Genomic DNA, 12,334 nt, shown 5'->3' on the forward strand with positions numbered 1-12,334 from the left:
AAACAAAAATTGGTATATGCAAATGTATTCACCCATTTTGCTTATGAAGTCCTTAAACATTTTTGGTGCAAGAAATTACTTTCATAAGTCACATGGTTAGTAACAGGAAGTCCACCTGTGTGTAATCTGGTCCATCAGTATACACACACCTTTTCTGAAAGGCCACAGAGTCTGTAACACCATTAAGCAAAAGGCACCACTAACCAAACAACACCATGAAGACCAAGGAGATCTCCAAACAAGTCAGGGACAAAGTGGCTGAGAAGTACAAGTCAGGATCGGGTTATAAAAAATTTCCCAGTATCATCAAATGGAAAGAACACGGCATCCCAATAAATCTGCAAAGAGAGGGACACCCACCAAAACTCTCAGCCCGAGCAACTAGGACATTATTCAGAGAGGCAGCACAGAGACCAGAGGTAACCCTGAAGGAGCTGCAGAATTCCCCAGCAGAGACTGAAGTATCGGTGCATAGGACCACAATAAGCTGTAGGCCCCATGGAGGTGGCCTTTATGGAAGAGTGGGCAGAAAAAAGCCTTTACTTACACACAAAAATTGTAAGGCTCGTTTTGAGTTTGCCAAAAGACATGTGGGAGACTCCCCAAATAAATGGAGGAAAAGGTGCTGTGGTCAGATATGATCAAAATATAACTTTATGGCAAGTTATGTCTAGTTTTTCAAGGTCTTTTATAAAATGTGGTGCCCAGGACAGGAGATACTGACTTTTGGGTTTTCATTGGCTGTAAGCCAGAATCATCAACATTAACAGAAATAAACACTTGAAATAGATCACTCTGTTTGTAATGACTCTATATAGTATGAGTTTGACTTTTTGTATTGAAGAACTGAAATAAATTAACTTTTAGATGATATTCTAATTTTGTAAGAAGCACCTGTATATGCAGATAGCGGCATTATAATGAAGCTTTTGTTGATGTTTCTGTATTTTATAAAAGCGCTGTTATTCTACAGCCTTTCATACGTAAGGACGAGTCCAGCAAGGTGTCGCTCCCACAGATTAGTCCTGGCTCTGGCATGATTGACTTCTTCCATACAGCCTACTTCATGACAGGACCTCAAAAAATCTTGCATGTGTTTGACCTGTCGATGGTCCTACCATGAAGTGGGACATGATTGGCATCCTTTATACAACCCATTCATGGTGAGACCACCAATACGTGCGAGATTTCTGGCAGTCCTGCAATGAAGTAGGTTATACAGAGGATGTCAATTATACCCAGGGGATATGAATATAATATCCAAATCAGGACTAGTCTGGTGGGAAGCAACTGTAGCGATTTCCAAAGATTAGGGGGCCTGATAGTTTTCTTATCCTTTAAAGAGAACCTACAGTACAGACCAAAAGTTTGGACACACCTTCTCATTTAAAGATTTTTCTTTATTTTCATGACTATGAAAATTGTAAATTTACACTGAAGGCATTAAAACTATGAATTAACACATGTGGAATTATATACTTATCAAAAAAGTGTGAAACAACTGAAAATATGTCTTATATTCTAGGTACCTCAAAGTAGCCACCTTTTGCTTTAATGACTGCTTTGCACACTCTAGCATTCTCTTGATGAGCTTCAAGAGGTAGTCACTGGAAATGGTCTTCCAACAATCCTGAAGGAGTTCCCAGAGATGCTTAGCACTTGTTGGCCCTTTTGCCTTCACTCTGCGGTCAAGCTCACCCGAAACCATCTCGATTGGGTTCAGGACTGGCATAGCACCCCATCATTCTCCTTCTTGGTCAAATAGCCCTTACACAGCCTGGAGGTGTGTTTGGGGTCATTGTCCTGTTGAAAAATAAATGATGATCCAACTAAACGCAAACCGGATGGAATAGCATGTCGCTGCAAGATGCTGTGGTAGCCATGCTGGTTCAGTATGTCTTCAATGTTGAATAAATCCCCAATAGTGTCACCAGCAAAGCACCCCCACACCATCACACCTCCTCCTCCATGCTTCACGGTGGGAACCAGGAATGTCCATCCTTTCTCTTTTTCTGCGTCACACAAAGACATGGTGGTTGGAACCAAAGATATGAAATTTGGACTCATCAGACCAAAGTACAGATTTCCACTGGTCTAATGTCCATTCCTTGTGTTGTTTAGCCCAAAAAAGTTTCTTCTGCTTGCTGCCTGTCCTTAGCAGTGGTTTCCTAGCAGCTATTTTACCATGAAGGCCTGCTGCACAAAATCTCCACTTAACAGTTGTTGTAGAGATGTGTCTGCTGCTAGAACTTTGTGTGGCATTGACCTCGTCTCTAATCTGAGCTGCTGTTAACCTGCGATTTCTGAGGCTGGTGACTCGGATAAACTTATCCTCAGAAGCAGAGGTGACTCTTGGTCTTCCTTTCCTGGGGCGCTCCTCATGTGAGCCAGTTTCTTTGCAGCGCTTGATGGTTTTTGCCACTGCACTTGGGGACCCTTTCAAAGTTTTCCCAATTTTTTGGACTGACTGACCTTCATTTCTTAAAGTAATGATGGCCGCTCGTTTTTCTTTACTTAGCTGCTTTTTTCTTGCCATAATACAAATTCTAACAGTCTATTCAGTAGGACTATCAGCTGTGTATCCACCAGACTTCTGCACAACACAACTGATGGTCCCAACCCCATTTATAAGGCAAGAAATCCCACTTATTAAACCTGACAGGGCACACCTGTTAAGTGAAAACCATTCCCAGTGATTACCTCTTGAAGCTCATCAAGAGAATGTCAAGAGTGTGCAAAGCAGTCATCAAAGCAAAAGGTGGCTACTTAGAAGAACCTAGAGTATAAGACATAATTTCAGTTGTTTCACACTTTTTTGTTAAGTATATAATTCCACATGTGTTAATTCATAGTTTGATGCCTTCAGTGTGAATTTACAATTTTCATAGTCATGAAAATATAGAAAAATCTTTAAATGAGATGGTGTGTCCAAACTTTTGGTCTGTACTGTATGTCTGTTTTCTTTCAGGAATTGTGCCACCACTGTCTTTAGGTTGTTTCAGGTATTGTGGCTCCCCTTCATTATAGTGATTGTAACTAGAATACAATACCAAACAAAAATATTATTTTTTAGAGGAAAGCAAACAGATTTTTGTAATCGTGACCCAATCTATTTTTAAATATCTTATAGAACCGATACCCCGAAATTTAGACATCACCAATATAACACACAGTGCTGTCAAAATCAACTGGGAAAAGATGCCTGACGACGGACCTGTCCAGCGCGTTTCATACACACCTCACATAGATGACGGCAATAATGGGGAGGTGAGTGTGAAGTTTTCGCCTTGTGGTCCTCACGGCTGTCGATGAGCATTTCTCTCATATTCCAGGGCTGCTCTGTGGAGATGATGAGAGTGACACACATCCCCTCTGAGCAGAGATGATGATATCAGGAGGCCCCGGGATCTAGTCACAGATAATCCTTTGCATGACAGGCATGATGCCTCTACATTATCCATCCCCCAAAGGTGACACTGTTCATATTGTGATTCATCCCGATGACATGAGGCTCTACCCGGGATCTCGGCTTCTAAATGTGGTACAGAACGTAACCATTAGTTTTCATCATGTGTCTGTATGTAATACTGGAGGAACCATTATACCAGTGGGACACAACGTAGGCCGCCAGCACCTGGGACAAGCCAAGTATTGTACCTCCTGAACCAGCAGTAATGCCACCAGAATGTCCCCTTAAAATAAATAATGAATCCTGAGGGCTCCCTTAATGTAATGCCATCTTAATGCCTTTTAAAACAAATAATTAGTGCCCCATGGAGGAAATAGTGCCTCCTTTAGAAAGCTCTTAAAATTAATGATGTCTCCTCCAAAACCAATAATGCCACCTTTGCTCCATAGGGTGTAGCTATAGGGAATGCAGGGGTAGCAGTTGCATTCTGGCTCCGGTGCACAACGGTGCCCAAAGATCCCTCTATCTCAGAGTAAAACAAAACAGTATTAGTAATAGCACATAGTAGACAGGAGACTATTACAGATTTGGGGGACTACAAAACAAGGTGTTCAATTTCCCTGCAGCACCCCCACAGGAGAAATGAAGTATTACATCACTCTCATTAAAATCAATGGGCTGTTTGAATAATGTATGAAAGGTTAGGTCCTAGAGCAGGAGGCATTCTTTTTGTGGCACCTCCCTTTAATAAAGGGGTTAACCAGTGTTTCTCGGTTTATCATCGACAGGTGACGGTGACTGCCTGTGTGGCGTCCGTCGGCCATTGGCCAGGCATCACGCAAAGCTGGTAGGATTTGTGCAACTTTTGCTACTAATTAGGACACATGTCAGGTGGGCACAATGGCTGGCAAATGGCCAACAGATGCCACCTCAGCCAGCAGCGCCTCTCACTTTCCAATGCATAAGTTAAAGGAGCTAGGTAATCCCTTTAAATCTGCAGAAGGGTATTTAAAAATGTGTTTTTCAAGCCAGATACCCCCCATTCACGGTAAATTTATGGAGATGAGTAACTATGGCACTGCTTATTTTTGGAAAATTTGACCGACCTGACCAGTAGCTGAACAGAAGCTCTGCCAATCCTATCCCACAGTGGGTGGGTACTACTATAAAACCAAGGTGTGATATCTATGGGCAGCATGTAAGGTTGGCAACCAATGTCTGATATCTATAGGCAGCACATAAGGTTGGCAGTATGTCTTAGCATAGGGTTATGCTTAGGTTTGGTATTATCGGGTTTGTCAAGATAGCAATTCCAAGAAAGACCCTGCAGGTTGAACGTGCATAAGTCCACATGAGGAAACAGGCTTATTAGGTGGTGAAACACGCTAAAAATACTCAAAACCCATCCAGTCCTCATTTATTTCACAGCTGAGGGTTTGTTACAATTGTAAAAAGCTCACTGACACAAAAAGGACTAAAAATCTTCCAAAATTATACAAAAAAAACTAAAAAAGGCAGAGATGCCTACCTGCCCAGGCCTCAGAACAAATGCATTATCAAAAAATGAAAAATAGATAAAGTGCACAAAAACAAAAGCCAGATGCTCTTCATCACCCGTGTATGAATAATGCCACATACAGATTTGTGCACTAGTACTTTGCACCTGTGTTGCTGCCATAATTAGTTGGGTCCGCTGCACCCTGATAGTGCGTTTGTTCTGAGACCTGAGCAGGTTAGCATCTCTGCCTTTTTCAGTGATTTTTCTTACAATTGTATCCAGTCTAGACAGTAGTCAGTTGACCTTGTTTCTTCATCGCCTCTCTGCAGATCGAAGTCTCTGATGGTGGCTCCTCCGTGACCTTGAAGTCGCTGACCTCGCAGACGCCCTACACTGTCACCGTAACCTTCCCACATGGCGATCCAAAAGCATTGTCTGTACTGAGCGGGAACTTCACAACTTGTGAGTGACAGGCGATTCCCCTCATGCCCATTCTGTCCCTGGCACTGCCATGGTCCCGGAGGAGAGGTGCCCTTGTCTGTCCTCAGAGCTGGAGAAAGGTGTGTGCCTTTCACAGTCTTTGCTTCCACATGCTCTTGTGTTTAGACTTCAGGCTCCTCGGTCAATTAGTTTTAATTACTGAGCTCTGGATCCATGGGGCGCTTAGGGACAAAAGCGAACTGACCAGTAAGGAGAGGCGTATAGCAGAAAGCCTTTGTCAGCAGCTTTGCTACAATGTGAGCACCATATTTTCAGCACGGAGATTATTATACTAATTATCGGCACCCTCCCCCAACCTGTAAAGGCTGATAACTAGAAATAGCAGCGCAGCTCTTGTGTGTTTCCATTACTTCCGTAAAGTATGCAGCGCACTCCTGCTGCTCCCAAAAATTTCCTGAGTTACGTCTTTTATTGTATCCCAGAGCTGCACTCACTATTCTGTTGGTGGAGTCACTGTGTACATACATTACATTACTTATCCTGTACTGATCCTGAGTTATATCCTGTATTATACTCCAGAGCTGCACTCACTATTCTGCTGGTGGAGTCACTGTGTACATACATTACATTACTTATCCTGTACTGATCCTGAGTTACATCCTGTATTATACTCCAGTGCTGCACTCACTATTCTGCTGGTGGAGTCACTGTGTACATACATTACATTACTTATCCTGTACTGATCCTGAGTTACATCCTGTATTATACTCCAGAGCTGCACTCACTATTCTGCTGGTGGAGTCACTGTGTACATACATTACATTACTTATCCTGTACTGATCCGGAGTTACATCCTGTATTATACTCCAGAGCTGCACTCACTATTCTGCTGGTGGAGTCACTGTGTACATACATTACATTACTTATCCTGTACTGATCCTGAGTTATATCCTGTATTATACTCCAGAGCTGCACTCACTATTCTGCTGGTGGAGTCACTGTGTACATACATTACATTACTTATCCTGTACTGATCCTGAGTTACATCCTGTATTATACTCCAGTGCTGCACTCACTATTCTGCTGGTGGAGTCACTGTGTACATACATTACATTACTTATCCTGTACTGATCCTGAGTTACATCCTGTATTATACTCCAGAGCTGCACTCACTATTCTGCTGGTGGAGTCACTGTGTACATACATTACATTACTTATCCTGTACTGATCCGGAGTTACATCCTGTATTATACTCCAGAGCTGCACTCACTATTCTGCTGGTGGAGTCACTGTGTACATACATTACATTACTTATCCTGTACTGATCCTGAGTTATATCCTGTATTATACTCCAGAGCTGCACTCACTATTCTGCTGGTGGAGTCACTGTGTACATACATTACATTACTTATCCTGTACTGATCCTGAGTTATATCCTGTATTATACTCCAGAGCTGCACTCACTATTCTGCTGGTGGAGTCACTGTGTACATACATTACATTACTTATCCTGTACTGATCCTGAGTTACATCCTGTATTATACTCCAGAGCTGCACTCACTATTCTGCTGGTGGAGTCACTGTGTACATACATTACATTACTTATCCTGTACTGAGCCTGAGTTACATCCTGTATTATACTCCAGAGCTGCACTCACTATTCTGCTGGTGGGGTCACTGTGTACATACATTACTTATCCGGTACTGATCCTGAGTTACATCTGTGTCCAAACAAAAAAAGGAGTGTATCCAGCGAGCAGGAATCCAAAAATGTTACATGTAATCAAATTCAAATTCAAAGAAGCTTTATTGGCAGGACCAAATAAACATTAGTTTTAGTCCAAATAAAGAAAAAACGAAAGTGCACTCACCGGTCCTGAAAACACCGATCCTTTATTTAGAACATGTGCAGGTAACAACGGGGAGAACGTGGACAGAAAGGATGACAGCCGTTTAGCGCTGCCGCGCTTCTACGGGTCCTGAATCCATACAACTGGATATAGTGCACCCGAGTGTCCGTCTCTAAGGCATATACGGCACAGCAGCGGCACACAGCTGTGACGACATTGGGTTTTATTAGTAGCGGTGCCGTGTAATCTTGTCTTCATTTTTATAAATATTAGTTTTGCCAAAGCACGTGTACTGTAGGGAATAGGGAGTAGGGACTGTGGGGATAATGGGTGGGGACTGTGGGAACGATGGACGGGGTACAGGTTGGGGGTAAGGAAGTCCATGGCATATCATGATTGTCTTTCTCGCAGCCTATGGCACGCACTCACATACTGCGCTGCTATCTCCACTGCGCTCTCTTCTTCCCCAGCAGGATATATGTTTTCTCTTCCTCCTTCATGGAGCTGAAATCCGGGAAGAGATCGGAGAGTCTCCTGAAGTGAGTGACCCTCACTGCTGAGTATTTGGTGCAGTGTAGCAGGAAGTGGGTCATCCTCCAGGGCCTCCAGGTCACAGTGTAGGCACAGTCTGTCTTCCCTGGGTTTGTAGCTCTGTCTGTGCCGGCCGACCTCAGTGGCCAGATTGTGGGCACTGAGTCCATACCAGCACAGAATCTGGCGGTCTCTGGTGTCCGAGAGTTTCTCCAGATATGGAGCCAGTCTGTAGTCTCTCTGTAGACTCTGGTACACGGTCTGTTTTTGTGAGCTGCTGATTTCGTTCCTCCAGACACTGACGTACCTCTCCTGCTTCTCCTCTACCATCTTCCTGATTGTGGCTTTTGCCAGGTTGTTTTGGTTGACGGTTCGGTCAGGTTGGGTTTGGGTGAGCTGTTCTGGGGGTTCTGGTTTGTGGGGACCACCTATATGTAGCATGGCTTCATGGTAATGAGTAGGGTTGAGCGACCTTGACCTTTTTAGGGTCGAGTCATGTTTTGCGAAACCCGACTTTTTGAAAAGTCGAGTCGGGCGAAATCGGCCGATTACTGCAAAAAGTCGAGGATCGGCCGGAACAAGAAACCCTATGCACGTCAATGGGGATTATTTTTTATTTTATTTTTTTTCTTCTCTCTCTCTCTCTCTCTCTCTCTCTCTCTCTCTCCCCTCCGTCCCATATTTCCCTCCGTCCCAGCACAGAAAATCTCGTGTTACACATTGCAAATCCCTACTGCGCACAAGCGATAAAATGATGATAGCCGTGCACGCCCCTAACCCCTATGTCATCACTCTGCCCACACTCCTTCATTGGCTGAAAAAATGGCGCTAAAGGCGTCACACGAAACGCGACTTTGGCGCCAAGATCGCGTACCGCATGGCCGACCCCACACAGGGATCGGGTCGGGTTTCATGAGACGCCAACTTTGCCAAAAGTCGGCGACTTATGAAAATGAACGATCCGTTTCGCTCAACCCTAGTAATGAGAGCTTGGGTTGCTACTCTGTGGGTGAGCCTGGAAAGACACCACCCTCTTCAGTACTGCTAGGTGCAGTGGGAATCTGCCCAGCTCAGCCCGGCAGGCATTGTTGGTGGTGCTCTGATGGACCTGGAGAAGGTGTTTACAGAATTCCAGGTGGAAGATTTCTGTTGGACTGGAATCCCACTTTGACCAGTCTGGGTATGTGTGAGGGCCCCAGACTTCACTGCCATACAGGAGGATTGGGGTGATTATGGCATTGAAGATTTTTAGCCAGACCCTTACTGGTGGCTTCAGATGGTAGAGTTTCCTTTGGATGGCATAGAAGGTTTTGCAGGCCTTGTCCTTTAGGGTCTCTATGGCTTGTTTGAAGCTCCCTGACTGGTGAATTTCCAGGCCCAGGTAGTTGTATTTGTCCGTTTCTGTAGGAGCGCAGTTGTTATTAATGAATGGAATGTGCTGGTTCGGTCTTGGCTTTCTCTTCTGGAACACCATGATGTTGGTTTTCTTTGCATTGATCGGTAGTGCCCATGTGGAGCTGAATTTCTCCAAGATTTTTAGTTTTTCTTTGAGACCTTTCTCAGTTGGTGACAGCAGTAGTAAGGTCATCTGCATACAGCAAGAATTTCACCTGGGTGTCATGGAGTGTGAGACCTGGTGCCGTTGAAGATTCCAGAGCTGTGGACAGCTCATTGATGTAGATATTGAAGAGCGTTGGGCTTGGGGTGGAGCCCTGTCTGACTTCGCGGCTCTGCTGGAAATCAGCCATTCTTCTACCATTCACGCTGCAGCAGTTCTCGGTGTAGGAGCTTTTGATGACATCATAGGTCTTTCCTCCTATTTTACTCTCCAGCAGTTTTAGTAACAGACCCGGGTGCCACACTGAGTCTAAAGCCTTTCTGAAATCCACAAAACAAGCGTACATCTTCCCGTGCTTTGTGTTGTGGACGTGGCTTTGAATGAGGCAGTGCAGGGTGTAGATGTGGTCAGTAGTGCGGTGGTTTGGCATGAACCCTGCTTGGCTTTTGCAGAGGACGTTATGCTCGGTGAGGTAGTTAAGGATCCTTTTGTTCAAGATGCTATTGAACAGTTTCCCCAGGTTGCTGCTGACACATATTCCTTTGTAGTTGGCAGGGTCGTACCTGTCCCCACTCTTGTGAATGGGTGAGATGAGGCCTTGATTCCAGGTACGAGGGAAGTAGCCAGCACTCAGCGCAATATTGAACAGTTTAACCATTGCTGCCTGTATTTCCAGTGGGCTGTATTTCAGCATTTCAGGTGGGATTCCATCTGGGCCACTGGTTTTTCTATACCTTATGGAAGATATTCTCTCTGTAACTTCTTGTAGTGTGATTGGTGTATCCAGTGGGTTTTGGAAGTGTTTGACATTTTCCTCCATAGCTTTTAGTTTGTCCGTTATGTTTTTCTGTTCTTGGTTTAGTTCTTCCTTCGGGATGTCTTTGTAGAGGTCTCTGACGTATTGAAGCTAGATATTGCCATTTTCTATATGGATGTTGTTTTTCTTGTTTTTTTGTGCCCATGTGGTTCCATAGTTCCCAGAAGGAGTTGTCTTGGAGGGTGTCTTGGAGTTGGTTAAGTTTGGTGGAGATGTAACGTTGCTTCTTCCCTTGAGGATGGTTTTGTATTGCCTTTGTATGGTGTCATAGGCATCCCTCAGACCCGGATGGTTGGGGTCTCTGTGTTACTTGTTTGAGGCTGTTCTCAGGGTCTTCCGTATGGCTTTACATTCTCTGTCAAACCAACCATTAGTCTGTTTTTCTTTTGGCCTTTTATAGTTGACTTTTTTAAGGTCGGACAGTTCGGCCATGGTGTAGAATATATCATTGAGGTCTTTTGTAGCTTGGTTCACTCCTTCTGGGTTAGGCTTGTACTTGTAGTTGTAGAAGTGGTGGAGCATCTCCTGTATTCTGGGTCTGCTGGTAGCCTCTTGATATTTTATTGCTGACGTCTTGGACCATTTATAGGATGGAGGCAGGTTGAAGAGGCCGCTCTGCTGAGGCTCCTTGTGCCGATGGTTTCATGTACAGAAGAAGTTGGCTGTGATCTGTGGGGTGACTATAAAGCTGCCAATATTTTCAATGTCCATATTTGTAATGGCGTAGTCTACTACACTCCTTCCTACATGGGAGTTTAATATGTATCTTCCTAGGGAGTCTCCCTTGGTGCAGCCATTAAGAATATGAAGTCCTAAACTTCTACATTACTTTCAGGATCTTTTTGCCACTTTTGTTGACTGTACTGTCGTAGCTGTTTCTCTCCATGTGTACTAAGTCATGGCTGTCAGTCTCTGCTCCAAGTATGTAGATGTTTCCATCGGTGGTCAGAAAGTCTTTTTCTCTCCCAGTTCTTGCATTGAGGTCTCCGATGATGAGAACTTTACCCAGGGCCTGAAAATGGGCAGCTTCTCCTTGTAAGATCTCAAAGCTCTCTGGATTGAAGTCTGGTGGTGGTATATAGATGGCGCAGGCATATAATTCAGACTGAGAGGTGAGGATGGAGCTGCTGAGTCTAAACCATATGTGGCTGTCTCCTCTCTTCACCGGTTTGATGTACTGGTGGGGCTCTTCTTTATGCCAGATCAATATTCCTTCTGAGCAGCGGCCCTGTTTACTGTTCTTATTTTTCAGGGCAGGGACCCAGATTTCCCTGTATCCGATGGGCTCCAGGGATTCATTTTCGGCCCGGGTCCATGTTTCTAGGAGAATCTGAATGTCTGTTTTTCAGTCTTTGTATAAAATCTGGGTCATTTGTTTTACATCCAAACACAGAGGTGTTCAGGCCTTGGATGTTCCAGCTGCTAATTTTAAGTAAAGTCATTTTTTTTTATATCACTTGTGTGTGTATACCTTGCAATGAGTGTGACTGTGTGGGACACACCGGATCTCTGACTGGTTTAGTAATGATGTTGGTTCCATCCAGTCACATTAGTTTCCTGCACATGTACGTATATGTACATGTATATGTATTTGTATGTCCCGTAGAATGTAAGTCCACAAGGACAGGGTCCTCTCCTCTATGCACCAGTCTGTCATTGTAAATTTGTTTACTGTAAACGTTATCTGTAACCCCTTTTCTCGTGTACAGCACCATGGAATTAATGGCGCTATATAAATAAATAATAATAATAATAATATACAAATATTTAACCTCTCACCCCCCTAAAACTACGCGTTTCGGCAGATGCCTTTTTCATGTATTTAATATTGAGAAGTTCTTTGCATAAAAGTCTATCACTGTTCCTTCTACACTCGCTGGATACACTCCTTTTTTTGCTTGGATACAGCTTTGCTTAATCTGGACTGAAATACTTCCGTGCTGGAGCGTCTGAAATGGCCGTCATAGTGGGGAGCTGAAATTATTCATATTTGATCCTGAGTTACCTCCTGTATTATACTCCAGAGCTGCATTCACTATTCTGCTAGTGGGCCGAACTGAGACAGCCAGAGGGCTGGATGTGGCCCGCGGGCAGCATTTTGCCCAGGTCTGCTCTACATGGTAAAAAAACAAAACTCTAGAATATATTAATGCCAGGTACAAGTGCCCTAGAAAACATCACCCACATTTTGTGCCCTAGAAACCTAGAAAGTAATAATGCCCTCTGTGTG

At 44.0% G+C, this 12,334-nt stretch overlaps 1 protein-coding gene across 2 annotated transcripts in view; it reads left to right on the forward strand.

Moving 5' to 3' along the window:
- The window catches only part of COL20A1 (collagen type XX alpha 1 chain), a 222,022-nt gene that overhangs the window by 81,857 nt on the left and 127,831 nt on the right, over positions 1-12,334 (forward strand). For both annotated transcript variants that reach the window (XM_077252937.1, XM_077252938.1), the window contains exons 15-16: positions 3,131-3,267; positions 5,237-5,369. In XM_077252937.1, the coding sequence (XP_077109052.1) occupies positions 3,131-3,267; positions 5,237-5,369 (270 nt within the window). The remainder of the gene's footprint in view (positions 1-3,130; positions 3,268-5,236; positions 5,370-12,334) is intronic.

This window comes from Ranitomeya variabilis, chromosome 4, assembly GCF_051348905.1.
Source record: "Ranitomeya variabilis isolate aRanVar5 chromosome 4, aRanVar5.hap1, whole genome shotgun sequence".
NCBI classification, from domain to species: domain Eukaryota; kingdom Metazoa; phylum Chordata; class Amphibia; order Anura; family Dendrobatidae; genus Ranitomeya; species Ranitomeya variabilis.